General features: G+C 32.8%; 1 protein-coding gene across 1 annotated transcript in view; it reads right to left on the reverse strand.

Annotated features, from left to right (window-relative positions):
- The window catches only part of VPS13A (vacuolar protein sorting 13 homolog A), a 235,726-nt gene that overhangs the window by 21,772 nt on the left and 198,170 nt on the right, over positions 1–15,784 (reverse strand). The window contains exons 60-68 of the mRNA XM_082656304.1: positions 13,981–14,094; positions 12,953–13,098; positions 11,672–11,753; positions 10,718–10,831; positions 9,511–9,586; positions 9,261–9,424; positions 8,902–8,947; positions 8,669–8,792; positions 4,229–4,343 (exon numbers count right to left, since the gene is read on the reverse strand). Of these exons, the coding sequence (XP_082512430.1) occupies positions 4,229–4,343; positions 8,669–8,792; positions 8,902–8,947; positions 9,261–9,424; positions 9,511–9,586; positions 10,718–10,831; positions 11,672–11,753; positions 12,953–13,098; positions 13,981–14,094 (981 nt within the window). The remainder of the gene's footprint in view (positions 1–4,228; positions 4,344–8,668; positions 8,793–8,901; positions 8,948–9,260; positions 9,425–9,510; positions 9,587–10,717; positions 10,832–11,671; positions 11,754–12,952; positions 13,099–13,980; positions 14,095–15,784) is intronic.

Genomic DNA, 15,784 nt, shown 5'->3' on the forward strand with positions numbered 1-15,784 from the left:
TAGAAAGGCCGCATGCTTAGCATAGTTGGAATCAAGAAGTCAATGAAATTACCAAACCCTTCCTTCCTCAGGCATACACAATACATAACAATAGACTATGTTCTTTCCAGCTTCCAGTAGAAGCAGCAGACTTTGCTTGATTTTGACCAAGGGTGAGAGAGCACTGGATGCAAGACAAAGACAAATTGTCTCTGATACCAGCAGTGACTATTTTAATGGTCACTGTTTTAATTTATTTACCTTACTCCAAAAAGATAAGAATACTATATTTTGATGAAAACAGTAATTAAATTCTTTGACATTCACATATTTCTTAGTCCTAGCATACACAACCTGGATTTCTACTTAATTTGAATCAATGCTACTAGGCAGGTAGAAATTTCAAGAGCAAAATTTTTTAGCTTCTTTTTTTGTAAGCTCAATACTAAAAATCTGAAATAGTCATTTTCTAAGAAATAATGATTTATAGAGATAAAATCTTGATAAACCTAAGAATTAGAAGAGATTCAAGTCATTGGCTGAATAAATTAAACCAAAAGCTGAACAATTAAGGCAATTATCTACTACAGTCTAATATAAGCTCATTATAAGCAAAATGCTTAACATAAATTAAGGTAAATGTTCCTTTGTTGATCCAAATGCAGAGCAGTCATAAGGGTTTAAACATCATACTATTAACAGTCATTAACTTTTTCGAATTTTTTTTTAAGTACATCTGATATACTAGAAAAATAGAACAAAAAGTTTCATCTAAGTTTGAAATTAAAAAAAAAGCCTTCAGTATGCAAAACATAAAACAGATTTGCTTATACATCTTTCAGAAACATAGATAACATTTTCCCAATATTATCTAGAAGAAATACATATAATTATGCTTACTATAACAATTCTTCTGTCCTGAATTCATAACATTTTATAATAAGGATATAGCACATGGATATGTAAGCTAATAAGTAAATATAATGATTGTAAAACCAACTTTGTTCACTGTTTCAGAAAATGTATACATAATAAAATGAAATAAAAGAACCAAAGAACATTTTTCTTCATTCTCAGACTATAAATTATTTCACTATCTAACCTTTATGACAAATCATGAATGTTTCTTATAATAGTAGTTCAACCTATATGATTTTGGAATAGAACAACAAATTCGTATTGCTTCAAGTTATATAAGTTTGTTATTATTAGAAGAAATTTGACGAAGATGCTTTTAAAATACTAAATAAATATAAAATATTGACTGGCTATTACTATTCTTTTTCTTTCTTTTTTTTTTTTTTAACTCAATTACATTATATTACAGCCCAGAAAATTTACAGAGAACATTAAAAACAGCATTTTGCTAACAAATAAACAGATAATTTAAAATGAAACTAGTGAACGTTAAAAAAAAAAATTGTCTATAACTTTAAATCTTAAAGACAAACTGTTATTACAAAGCTATAAAACACATAAATGCTATAATATATGGTATGCCCTACTTTGGCTATAAAATACATTTTTCCGTGCTTAAATAATGCATACATTTTTGTTTTTGAAAATACATAGAAAAACATTTTAAAAGGAAAACGTACTTTTAACTCCATATGGGCATTATGGTAGTAGTCATACAAAACATGTTAATGAAACATTCCAAATAAAATGACAAAGAACATATGAATTTGAACATTTCAGATCTGACTAATCATCGTCATCATCATTATCATCATCACTACTTCTACTGTGAGTCATAATCCACTCCCTGTAGACCTGAATTTTCTGTAAGCATGGTAAAGAAAAAAAGAAGCACAAATGTTAGTTAAGTATGGCAAATTGCTTGGAAAACATGTAAAATTATGAAATGTTCAAGAAGTCAATAATTTTGAAGAAGACTTCAGCTCTAAGTGTGGCAGTAATTATGGATATAATTTCTTAACCTAATAAGACTTAACTAAACTCCACTGGTTGGTACACTTAATGTACAGAATAGCTTGATGATACCAGTAAATTATTTTGTGACTATGTTAGAATTATTCTATTTCTCTAGTAGGTAGCTTTAATGGACTACTAGGAAGCACTATAATTATGTGCCACTTTCTAGATAGAAAGGTACACAATAAGAGAGTGTATCTCATATTTAATTATCATATATAGGCATATATAATTTAGTGAACACAGAGCACCCTTTTTAGAAAATTAGAAAACAAAAGGACGAACATTTGAAAGTATTAAATGTTTTCTAAGGGCATTATTATTAAATCAGATTAAATCTAGGCAGATGAGATTTGAAATACTGTTTATATGTCATCTACTTCTTTGCCACAGCACTGGTATTTGTATATTTCAAAGTGTTTGCTAATAGTAAAGTTTTGATTCAAAAAAAGCACCATTACCACTAAAGCAACAACCCAATTCTTACACCTGTAAGAGAGTAATGCCAAACACAAACATCCTAAGGCATCTGGTGAATTCCTATAGGTATTCCGACTAATACTGTGTTTAATACTCCTGCTGAAAAATAAGTAATGGCTGACAAGGATTGTGAGATTTTAGTCATTTAAACAGCTCTTTTAGCAATTAATTCTACAACTGGCCTAATGAAAATAATAGGCATGTTTAAAAATACAGTCAATAGTCATGATCTTAAATCCCAAACTTCAGAGCTTTAGAAAACAATCAATGGAAAAAAGTATAGAACAAATTTACTTGTTACTGAAATCAAATTATTAGCTGTGAAAAACTTGGTATGTCATGGCTTTCTTATCATCTGTTCTCTAATAATGAGGATGTATGTCTAAACTCTCCTCACTACTCATCCTTACTTCCTACTAAGTTTATAAAACAGTTTCTCAAGAAATAGTTTTGTGAAAGGTGATTTGATAACTATTCAGTTTAGTAAAATGAATTAGTAATATGTTAACTGTGTTCTAATAGGGGAAGGCAGGTGCTGAGTAGATATGTATGTTTCAATTGTATAACTATAGGTGACTTCTGCAATATTTTCAAAGAATGATATACTGTCATTGTAGAGTTTGTCAACCTGCCATTTAAAACACAATCTCTCAGTAGATTGCCAGTTCTATCCCAATATGCAATTATTCTGATGCTTTAAAAACATTTTAAACACAATGTAAAACCACTTAACTAAATATCACACATTAACACAATACTTGTAGTTTATGGAAGTACATTTAATGCAGAATTATATACTGTGAACGTAAAGATATCAAGTACTAGCAATACTTTCAAGTCTGTACTATGAGTATTTTCAAATATGTACAATTTATTATTACTATGAGTATTTTCAAGCCTCCTTGTTTTCAATTAAATGATTTAATTTAGTATTTCACAACTAAACAACAGAAACGACTTTAAATTGGTATATCGTATTGTGTATGTTATCTGCAGCATAATCCAGATTTTAAAAGTCTAACTTTCAAAGTAGAAGTTATATAAACAGATAAAATATTCTATCTTCAAACTGACTATTGTTCTAAAAGCTAATTTTCCTTACTAAAAGATGTTGGTTTTCGTGTAAATTGCTTATCAATTCCACAGGGTTTTAAATAGACCACACAAGCATAAAGCAGGAAGAGGGTCATGGCCATTTGAGCATCTTCGAAAGAAAAGCAGGAGAACCCAAGAATTCACAATAGCAGTGGTCATGATTTTTCTTTTCCTTATGCATACCTAACTGGACATGAGGATTATATCTGGAATAAAAGCTGTTAGTGGTTTGAAGGAAGCACCCTAAATAGAAATGGTCTAACCGGGTAGATAAGTACCATCAACTGTGAGGGCACATAAGGCACAATGGCTTTCGACTAATCTAGTAAATCCAGTACAGAACTTAGAGTACCCTATAAAAAGGTCAGATTTGCTAAAAATCCTATACAAAAAGTTACCAATATAAAAGCTTTTCTTTGCATTCAAAATACTGAAACAGCTGTACGTAGTTTGTAAATTTTAAGACTAAAATTTACTGTTGGCTTTCACTTGCAAAGTCATGCATTAACTATTTTCATATCAAACTTTTTGATGCCTGTAAAAAAGAAAAAAAAAATTCTTACAGTAAATAAATGTACATTTAAAACCTAAGTAAATGTAAGAAACTTTAAATGGAATTAAGCAAAACATATAAAAGCCCAAATAATCTAATACATATTTAAAGCATTATATAGCTACTTTAAATAAAAAGCTGACTTGACTATATTAATCCTAATTCATAAGATATTTCTTCACCCACCTGTAACATTTGATTTCCAGTACCATCCCTCAACCTGTAAGGTCTGATAACTCCATCTTCATTAAAGAACCTAGGGGGTCGCAGACTCTCCACTTCATTAGAAGTCTCTGTAGCTCTAGAGGGAAAACATATAACTTGATTTTTAAAATTACTCAAAAACTCCTAAGTATATTTTAAAATGAAACTACTAAAAAAAGATCTTCTTTTGGATAAAATGAGACTATTACATCACTTCTCTTTTTTAAATTTTGTCTTTTGACACAAATAATAAGTTCTCTAGACAAATGTAGAACTGTAAAGAAGTGTGATTATAGATTCTCTTGGATTTTCTTTGTAGACAATAATCAGAGAATCAGCATATGAGTACTGCTTTTTCTTTTCTGGTTTAAGACTTTTAATTTCTTTTGCTTTTCCTATTTCCTATTATATTGCATTATTAGCTCCTCCAGCACAATGCGAAATACATGAGGGGATTGCAAGCATCCTTCTCTCATTCTCAACTTTAAAGGTAAAGCTTCTAAGAGTTATTCATGAAGTACAGATATCAGCAACTTTTTTTTTTTTAAAGGCACTGCTTGTTAAGCCAAGGAAATTCATTTCTACTCTTAGTTTGCTAACTTTTTTTTTGTCATTGTTATTGAAAATCTTGAATGAAAAATGAATTTTAAATACGGAATTTTCCCCTGGTCATTGCTGTGATCCTGTGGTTTATCTCCTTCAAACTATTAATGCTTTAAGTCACATTACATGGTTTTCTAATGTTCACATACCCTCACATTCCTTCTAAGGCTTGATATGTACTGTTTGAAACACATATACACATTGCTGAATTTGGTTAATATTTTATTTAACATTTTTTGACTGTATGGACCTACATGAGAAAGACTCATTTATTGTTCATTCATTCATTCAACAAACATTCACATATTCAACAAATATTAAGAGCTTACCATGTAATGTATCCATATGTATAGACACATACATATGGATCAATTTCCAATTAAAAGCAGAAATTGGCAGAATGTATAAAAAAATGTGATCCAACTATATGCTGTCCAAAAGAGGCTCATTTTAGAGTCAAAGACACAGATAAGTTGAAAGTAAAAGGATGGAAAAAGATATACCATGTAAATAATAACCAAAAGAGAGCTGGAATGGCTATACTAAAATCAGAAAAAAATGAGACTTAAAAAAAAATTCCTATTAGACACAAAGAAGGACATTTAATTTTTTTAATGAATTTTTATTGGAGTATAGTTGATTTACAATGTTGTTTTAGTTTCAGGTGTACAGCAAAGTCAATCAGTTATACATATACATATATCCATTCTTTTTTAGATTCCTTTCCCATACAGGCCATTAGAGTATTGAGTAGAGTTCCCTGTGCTATACGTTAGGTCCTTATTATTATCTATTTTATATATAATAGTGTATATACATTAATCCAAATCTCCCAATTTATCCCTCCCCCACCTTGCCCCTTGGCAACTGTAAGTTTGATTTCTACATCTATAACTCTATTTCTGTTTTGTAGCTAAGTTCATTTGTACCATTTTTTTAGATTCCATATATAAGCACTATCATATTTGTCTTTCTCTGTCTGACTTACTTCACTCAGTATGACAGTCTCTAGGTCCATCCATGTTGCTGCAAACGGCACTATTTCTTCTATGGCTAAGTGATATTCCTTTGTATATATGTACCACATCTTCTTCATGCATTCATCTGTCGATGGACATTTAGATTGCTTCCATGTCCTGGCTATTGTAAATAGTGATGCAATGAACACTGGGGTGCATATATCTTTTCAAATTATGGTTTTCTACAGATAAATGCCCAGGAGTGGGATTGCTGGATCATATGGCAGCTCTATTCTTAGTTTTTTTAAGGAACCTCCATACTGTTCTCCATAGTGGTTATACTAATTTACATTCCCACCAACAGTGTTAGAGGGTTCCCTTTTCTCCACACCCTCTCTGGCATTTACTGTTTGTAGACTTTTTTTTTTTGTGGTATGCGGGCCTCTCACTGTCGTGGCCTCTCCCGTTGCAGAGCACAGGCTCTGGACGCGCAGGCTCAGTGGCCATGGCTCACGGGCCCAGCCACTCCGTGGCATGTGGGATCTTCCCGGACTGGGGCACGAACCCGTGTCCCCTGCCTCGGCAAGCGGACTCTCAACCAATGCGCCACCAGGGAAGCCCTGTTTGTACACTTTTTGATGATGGCCATTCTGACTGGTGTGAGGTGATACCTCATTGTAGTTTCGATTTGCATTTCTCTAATAATTAGTGATGCTGAGAATCTTTTCATGTGTTTTTTAGCCATCTGTATGTCTTCATCGGAGAAATGTCTATTTAGGTCTTCTGCCCATTTTTTGATTGTGTTGTTTGTTTTTTTGATACTGAGCTGCATGACCTGTTTGTATATTTTGGAAGTTAATCCCTTGTCGGTTGGTTCATTTGCAAATATTTTCTCCCATTCTGAGGGTTGTCTTTTTGTTTATCGTTTCTTTTGCTGTGCAAAAGCTTTTAAGCTTAATTATTTTTGTTTTTATTTTAATTTTCATTACTCTAGGAGGTGGATCGAAAAAGATCTTGCTGAGATTTATGTCAAAGAGTGTTCTGCCTATGTTTTCCTCTAAGAGTTTTATAGTATCTGGCCTTACATTTAGGTCATTAATCCATTTTGAGTTTACTTTTGTGTATGGTGTTAGGGAGTGTTCTAATTTCATTCGTTTACCTGAATGAAACTGGTTTTCCCAGCACCAGTTTTCCCAGCACCACTGATTGAAGAGACTGTCTTTTCTCCATTGTATATTCTTGCCTCCTTTGTCATAGATTGGGTGACCATAGGTGCATGGGTTTATCTCTGGACTTTCTATACTGTTCCATCGATCTATATTTCTGTTTTTGAGCCAGTACCATACTGTTTTGATTACCGTAGCTGTGTAGTATAGACTGAACTCAGGGAGCCGGATTGCTCCAGCTCCTTTTTTCTTGCTCAGGATTGCTTTGGCTACTTGTGATCTTTTGTGTTCCCATACAAATTGTAAAATATTTTGTTCTAATTCTGGGGAAAATGCCATTAGTAATTTGATAGGGATTGCACTGAATCTGTAGATTGCCTTGGGTAGTACAGTCATTTTGACAATATTGATTCTTCCAGTCCAAGAACATGGTATATCTTTCCATCTGTGTCATCTTTGATTTCTTTCATCGGTGTCATGTAGCTTTCACAGTACAGGTCGTTTGCCTCCTTAGGTAGGTTTATTCCTAGGTATTTTATTCTTTTTGATGTGTTGGCAAATGGGATAGTTTCCTTGATTTATCTTTCTGATCTTTCATTGTTAGTGTATAGGAATGCAAGAGATTTCTGTGTATTAATTTTGTATCCTGCAACTTTAACCAATTCACTGATGAGCTCTAGTAGTTTTCTGATAGCAGCTTTCGGATTTTCTATGTATAGTATCATGTCATCTGCAAACAGTGACTGTTTTACTTCTTCTTTTCCAGTTTGATTTTTTATTTCCTTTTCTTGTCTGATTGTCATCGTGAATTCCCTATGAGTTATTGACTTTTGAACTTCTCTGATGATTATGACTCAATAATTATATTTGTGAAACTAAAGTTACAGGTAGAAAAAACTGTACCCTTTTTCCCAACCTTAACTCTAAACTAAAACTGGAAACACCCCATTATGGGCATAGTATGAAATACTGACTTAAAAGGAGCAACTAATTTAATGACAATACTTATTGCAATAGAGCAGAAAGCCAGAGAAAGTACAAAGGAAAAAAGTCAGGGAGATATCCACCCACCAATTTTCTAAGTTAGGTTTCTAAGTTAAATTCATTAGTATGAATTTAATCAATTGTTTTATGTGTTACAAACTTCTAGAATAGAGGTAACAATAACACAACTACTAAATTTTAGTCTTATGCTAAATTTAATTTGGAGGAAAAGAGAACATGTTTAAAATTATTTGCACAAGTGAAGAGAAATAGAGGGAAAGGATATAATAGTTTCATAACAAAATAAGACCATAAAGGAAGGGGTGAACACAAGCTGAGTTTGAACCGGGAATGTAAAATGCCATTCTTTATTTCTCAAAAAAGGAGACAGAATATTATATTTGCTAATTTTGTAACTGATGTATAGCATTACATTCTTGTAATGTATTGCAATCAAGGAAAGTGAAAAGCTTAACTTGCCAAACCTTCCCTGCCAAGGCTGCTGGGAATGAATGACAAATGAAGTAGAACTCTATGAAGCTGAAATGATGCAATACCAACAATTTAAGAAGTATCAAAAGCAATTAGGAAGATCATATGCAACTTGCCATTATTGCAGGTTCATAATTAAGTGCCTCAAGCCAAAGAGATTTATCTCATTTCTCTTGGTTTAAGCATTTTACTCATATTTTACATCAAAGAGAATTTACCTTTTTATTCCCTGAAATGTACTGCTAGCCATGTCTATGATGCCTCCAGTTGGCCTTGTCACTGCTCCAACTAAACCTTTCCCAAAACCTTTAAAGAAACCAGCCGCTCCTTCTTTTTGAGCTCCTGGATAGAAAAAAGACAGAGTTTTAGACAATTGGATTAGGAACGAAAATGGAATCAGTTTATGAAAGCCTTGGTAATATATATCACCCAAAGGAATCACTATACTTGCCTTTGATCGGTTTTGTAACAATTCCTGTTATGCCACTTACAAAACCCTAGAGGAAAAGCACAATTGAAAATTTACAATACTTTGACATGATACCTTGAAGAACCAAGTCTGGCTTACAAAAGAAATGCAAAGATCTGCTTTCTAGATACCATAAGAATTAACATATTTCCTAAGTATTTTATTTAAACAGAATATTTCTCGAGGCTACTGACATATTTTTTATTATGTCACAACCCATTGCTCCACCAACATCCAAATAATATTTGAGTGAATGAAAGTTTTATGTCTATTTCCTTACTCACAGATCATGGCTTTAAAAGATATTCCTAAAATGTTCACAACCATGGGAAATTTCTTACAGAAACTAATCCTTTTCCTCCACGCGTGATGCCTTCTCTAAGACCAGCTGGTTGCTTGTTCATGGCTTCTCTTCTCTTCTGTTGGTAGTCTTCATCCATAGTCATAGCTGCTACCCCTTTAGCCATAGCACTGGTGATTTTGGAGGCAGCACCAGCTAATCCACCTAGCAAAATTGTAATACTTTTAGTAAAACAAAACATATCATTATTTTCTAGCATAATCATTCTTGGTAGGCATTCTGTTTCTTACCAACAGCTCCACCAACTAGTGCTTTCAGTCCCAGTGCCATTCCTTCCACAAACTCTTCAGGACCCTGGATGGCTCCCTAAAGGGTCAAAAAAGAATAACAATAAATAAAGTTACGCTTACGTTTAAAGGTAAATTTTTTTTTTGGTATATACAAGAAGAGTAGTAGTGACAAAAAGAATAAAGATGTCCCAGAGAAAGTGATATCAGAAGAAAACTTCACATTAACATAATTCTCAGATATTTCATGGCATTCAAAGTATAAAAGATAAAATGTTAGAAGTTGATCCAAACTTAGAAAGGAATATGACTATTCACCAAAGTGTACAAAAGATGCTTACTCGGAGTATATGTTATATTATGAGAAGGTAACCACAAACTACTCTATATAATATTTTTAAAAAGAAATAAAAACACTTTAATTCTTAATATTTCTAATATTTTAGATTATAGTGTACAAAATAAATACTAGTTTTACTTTATTTTTCATTATCTTCTATGTTTAAAAGTGAAAGTAGGAGAGTTTTGAATGTTTTGACAGAAATTTTTAAGGGACAGAGAACAATCATAATTTTTGCCATTGATTAATAAGATTGTTTCACACAGTGTCAGTTTGCATGGTTATTTTTACTGTCCCACACCACTGTGCAAAGCAAGACTGTGTGTCCATGGGAATCTTCCTTCTACTACAGTACAAATTTTATCCATCTTTAATATTCCAACAGAACACTTAAAATTTGGTATTTCTTAGTAAAGTCTTAAGTTTAAATTCTGAAGGAAAAGGTAAATATTTGAAAAGACTTCTCAAAAACCTCTTACCATTGTTTGCTTCAAAATAATGTCCTTTTGTTGTGTTTCCAAAAATCCATTCACAACTACAACTCAAGTTAACTGGGGTGATTATTATTATCATTTTTAATTAAAGTACAGTTGATTTACAATGTTGTTTTAGTTACTGGTGTATAGTAAAGTGATTCAGTTATACATATATATACACAAGTGTGTGTATATGTATGTATATATATACTTTTCATATTCTTTTCCATTATGGTTTATTACAGGATATTGAATATAGTTCCCTGTGCTATACAGTAGGGACCTTGTTGTTTATCTATTTTACATATGGTAATTTGTGTCTGCTAATGGGATGCACTATTTATTCAAAAGTATTAGTGTGATATATTGCACAACACAAGATTAACTATTTTACCTGGTAAGGCTCATAAAAAAATGCTTCTACACCTTCAGAAAATTCTCTAATCAAGCCAAAGGGATTTCCCAAAACATCAAGTCCAAGAATGAGTACATACATCTGCTTAATGGCCTAAAAATGAAATAGAAACATTAGTCAAATCAGATTATCAGATTTAATATTTTTTTTCCTTATATTCAGTAAACACATCCAGTTTTTTTTCAGGCTAACACCCTCACCACCAATTTCAGCCTAAACCATATCACCGTATTCATCAGTAGTCTTAGTTTTAAAAAGCAATTTGGTGTTAGAGTACGAGAAATAATATGACCTATTTACATAAAGTTTTAGAATATTCAAAATACTTTTACAACTATGTGTGACAGTTATTATTACTGCCACCATTTTATAGACTAGAGAAACATACAGGTCAAATGATGCCCGGAGCCATGGTGGGTAAACAGCAAAACTGCGATCCAAACCCAGACCTCTTAAGTCATGCTCAGTGATCTGTCCACCATACAACTATCTCAATGCTCTATAAATTATACCACAAAATACAGGAGTCTTCAGAGGTGGACAAAAATCCACTAAAATAATATATCTAATTGACTAAACAACTTAATTACACTAAAAATGCCCTGTGTTCATCAGTTACTTACTGATAAATAGTTTCCCTTGACCTATTTTTTTAAGTAAGTGAGCTGAATTACTTAGCTGATTATTATTTAAAGATTTACATCTAGTCCACACTGATCCAGGAAAGATTTCTGTCAAAGGCTAAAAGTAGAAAGGCAAAAAACTGAAATGGTGGTTGGGCTCAACTTCTTTCTACAATCCTGAGGGAAAAAACCATGTTTTAAAATTTTGAAACGGCTATTCCCTTCCTGGCCAAATCATTATACCTCTATAGACACATATGCCTTCACCATTTTATCACTTTGTCCCTCTGTAAAATAATCTCAGACAAACCTGTTTTGAATAGTGTCTTATTACTTCAGACTGTAGTTCAGATGTTGTATGGAACTGATAGTTGAGTTCAAAAAATGCAAGCCTGAAAAAAAAAACACAAAAAAATGTATAAATATATAGAGAAAAGGAGATTATGTTTTTAATATTAATGAATGGTTTTATTTTCTTTAGAATTTTTCTCCAAAAAAATTCCTTTTAGTACATTTTCCCATACCAGTCAGGAAATCCACTCCTATATACATCTCTGCATATTCTGGTCAAAGAACCCTCTTAAGAATCTGATAAAAGCTATGGATCTTATCTTCAGAAAAGCCATCAATATACACATATTTTCACAGAATTCAGGCATTTTAGAGACCTTGGGTCCCACTCCTGGACATGAACTATATTTCTCAATTCTGTCCTATCATGGCCCACACAGAAAATGCCTGACACACTGAGATAAATGGAAGAGGCTGCTCAAGAATGGCCAGGGTTCAGCTGCTGCAGGTCCTGCCTGATCAGCTGACAGCTGAAGAATCACCATCAGTTTATTTATAACCTATTCACAGCATATACCTGGAACCACTAATTGGGAAGTTCTATGCTAAGGATAGGACAGCAGCAAGATTAGAAATCTCATCCTATTTCTGATGTCTTCAAACTTGTGTTTTTAAATTTGACTGTTTCCTAACTTTTATCTAGATTTACAGTTATGTCTTACTAGACTCACTGATTCTTACTACTGTTCTTAATAATAGCTCTAGGTGCTATCTGCAAAGGTCATGCTCATCTAAAGTCTCCACTCAGACTCTCTGTCTCTTTGGTCAGATACTCTAATAGCTTACATTATGACTCACATTAAATTCTTGACTGTAACATTTAAACTGATCCCTTCACTTCTGCTATCATGGCATTCATTTTCTTCTAGTCACATATGCTTTGAAGAGTCTTGATCCCATAGGCCTTAAAGCAACATCTTTTAAGCACCACACATCACATCTTTGGGTATACACAGCTTCTTAGGAATCCTTCCCTAGGCTAAAAAGGCCTTATATAACACACAAACTTGCATGACCTCTGTCCCTCTTTCTTAAGGAAATTATTTAATAATTATTCTGTTATTTAATAGTTAAGGGTTACCAGGCAATATGTTTCTTAAATTATATTCCATTTAACAGCAAAAAACCATATTCAACCTATGATCTGCAATGTACTTTACATACTTTTTCACTTATAAAATTTTAATGTATATATAAAATGGACTTTTCATCAATTTATACATTTGAATATTAAACATACTTAAAAACTACATCTTGTACATCTGTAAGAGTGGCACCAATACTCTTCAGCAAAAGATTTAAAGAATGAACTGCTACCAGTCCTTCAGGTTGTTCTGAATCTTTAGCTTCTTCACCACCTGAACTCAGTGAAACACTTAAATGCAACTAAAGAGATAAAGAAAGAAATATTTAAAGCACTTTCTTCATAATGACAGTTTTAACTCTTAAAATTCAATATCATCTTAAATTCACTATACCATAAATAAGATTTCAAAGTTACCTAGATTATATCAAAATTAATAACTGGAATGTTGAAAGAATTTAAAATGTAAACAGCCCTTTAAAAAATTTAAATTCAACCATGTAATGTATGATATTTAGTTCAATCCAATTCTTTTGGTAAACGTAGGAAAATATTAATCTTCATACATTTTTTAATAACATTAACAATCTAGAAGTTGAAATTGTTGAAAATTAACTCAAATATCTCCAAAAGTGAACGTTTCAACTATTAGAATTAAGTTAGTGTGGTAAAGCTAGTTAAAAAGCACTTTTGTATTATATGTATTATATATAGTATAAGTAGTTATACAGTAATTTTCTTCAAGTATTATGTAAGTTAACTCATAGAAATTTTATGTTAAGAACTTACTTTTAGTTCCATTCAATCTTCAATTTTAAAATCAAGGTTACTTTATAAATTATTTTCAAACTTATACTAATATCATACACAAAAGTTTGAAAATTGTCACAACACCTTAATAGATAGCAAGTTAACATAATGTTAGGTCAAGATGTAAACATATAAACATACTGTAGGTGGTTCCACTATTATTTCCACATGATAAAAAATTATTATAAGAATAAATAATAAAAATTTAAAAGTATCATTCCTTTGTTATTTACTTATATTTGTAATTGTGAAGTTATAGAACTTATATACTATTAACAATATAATTTAAATGTTGTATTCCCCCAAACAGATCAAATCAATCTGCTATTACCAAGATTATCAAGGACAATAAAAATGACTTATTTTTCCCCTACCTTGATAGGAGATATATGAAAGTATTCATAGAGACTGACTTGTGATGAATCTCCTAATGAAACTATTTTATATTCTTCTTGGAAAGCTTCTGTATCTTTATGAAAAAGCTCAACCTATAAAGGAACATAAAATATTAAAAACATAAGGGATATTTCTGTAGAAGTATTAAGCTAATAGCTCACACGCTGCAGAATACTTCCCTATAATATCCAGATTCAACATTGCTCATGATTGGGAACCTACTGCCTTAGAAGGGAAACTAACATCTCTACTGTTAGGAAAGTTCAGTCACTCACAAACTGATAAGCATATCTTCTATGTTTCCATCCAATACATTAAAAGACACTAAGGTTTTCTTCACGTGACCATAGATTTTATTCCAAAAGGCCACTAATCCAATCCATCAACACTTTCTTAGGAATAATACAATCGTACTTGCAGCTTTTTGATAAATGCATTACTGACATCTACAGAGGTCACTAATATAAATCAAAAAAGGGAAGGCACTGAAAGTAATTTTTCATGAAGTGATTAGTGCTTTCATTCTTGATAATCAACACTATTTCTTTTGCAAATGCTCACAAATCTAGTACTTCTGTGTGTTGAGAAACGGCCCAACATTCACATTTTAACTGATTAACAAAAACTTCAAAATGATAACCTTATTAAAAGTATATTTAGAAATTCACTTCTGGGATAATGGTGTAAGGAGATCTTTAGCTCTCCAGTGAAACTGGTAAAGTTCATTTAAAAAGACAAACTTTTAAGGCCTCTATACCTAAGGGTATAACCAAATAAAACATCTATTCAAGAAAATCTATAAAAATTTGGTAGGAAAAGTGACTCTGTGGTATTTGAAAAAGGACCATTCTCTCAGTTCCCCCTCCCAACTCAGTAAGCCGGAACTCCAATCTAGACTGGTGCACCCAAGAACTCAGAGTTCCTTCTCTGCCCCACCTCCCAACTGGAAGACTTTCATCTTGGGAGGATCAGAGGTCAGCACTTCTCATCCTGCCCCCAGCTACTAGCTGCTGAGCCTAAACTACAGGGGAAGAAGGAGCTTCCCTCTTCTGCCCAGCCTCCACTCAGAGAACAAAGGCTCTACTTGGGTGTGACACCACTGAGAATACTGAGGTCTGATCACCCTTGGCCCACCTCTAGAGGTCCAAAGCTCTGGTCCCGAGATATTGCCTGGGGGTGGGGGTGTATGTGTGTGTGGGAGTAGACTTTAAAACAGACAGCTCCTCATCTCTTCCCAAAGAAACTGACTTCATTTACAACAAAATGTAAAGTTCAGGCCTAAGAGTGCTCTAGGAAACAGTGAATGTTGTGGTGAAAGGCAACTGGGAGGAAAATCCTTGATTCAGTGAAGATACAGGCTAAACTGTAGGCCTGTTAAGTTTTTGTGAAAGAAAGAACTGGGGAAAGAGACGGGGGTTGGAACAAATAGCAAACACTTATCTTCAGATCACTTCCTTCAAAGGAGGCCAAATTTGACTGGATTAGTCTGTAGAGCAATTTATGCCCTAAGGCATTACTGAAAAAAACTCGAGCAATCATCCAGCAATTAGCAGTTGCCATCATGGAAAGAAATGCAAAGAGCCCTGTAAAAAACCACTTTTATTCCAGGGTAACTGTGGGTGTCCCAAATCTTTACCTCCCTGAGGAGCGACATCAAAGGCTTAACAATGCAGGGAAAGGTAAGGGTGGGGGTGGGGTAGACTTCAATAAAATAATCCAGCCAGTCACTGAACTAATAAACAAACCAGTAACAATAATAAGCCTTGGAGAAAGGGGGACAAG

Source organism: Grampus griseus, assembly GCF_964374135.1.
Source record: "Grampus griseus genome assembly, chromosome: 6".
In the NCBI taxonomy this organism is placed as follows: domain Eukaryota; kingdom Metazoa; phylum Chordata; class Mammalia; order Artiodactyla; family Delphinidae; genus Grampus; species Grampus griseus.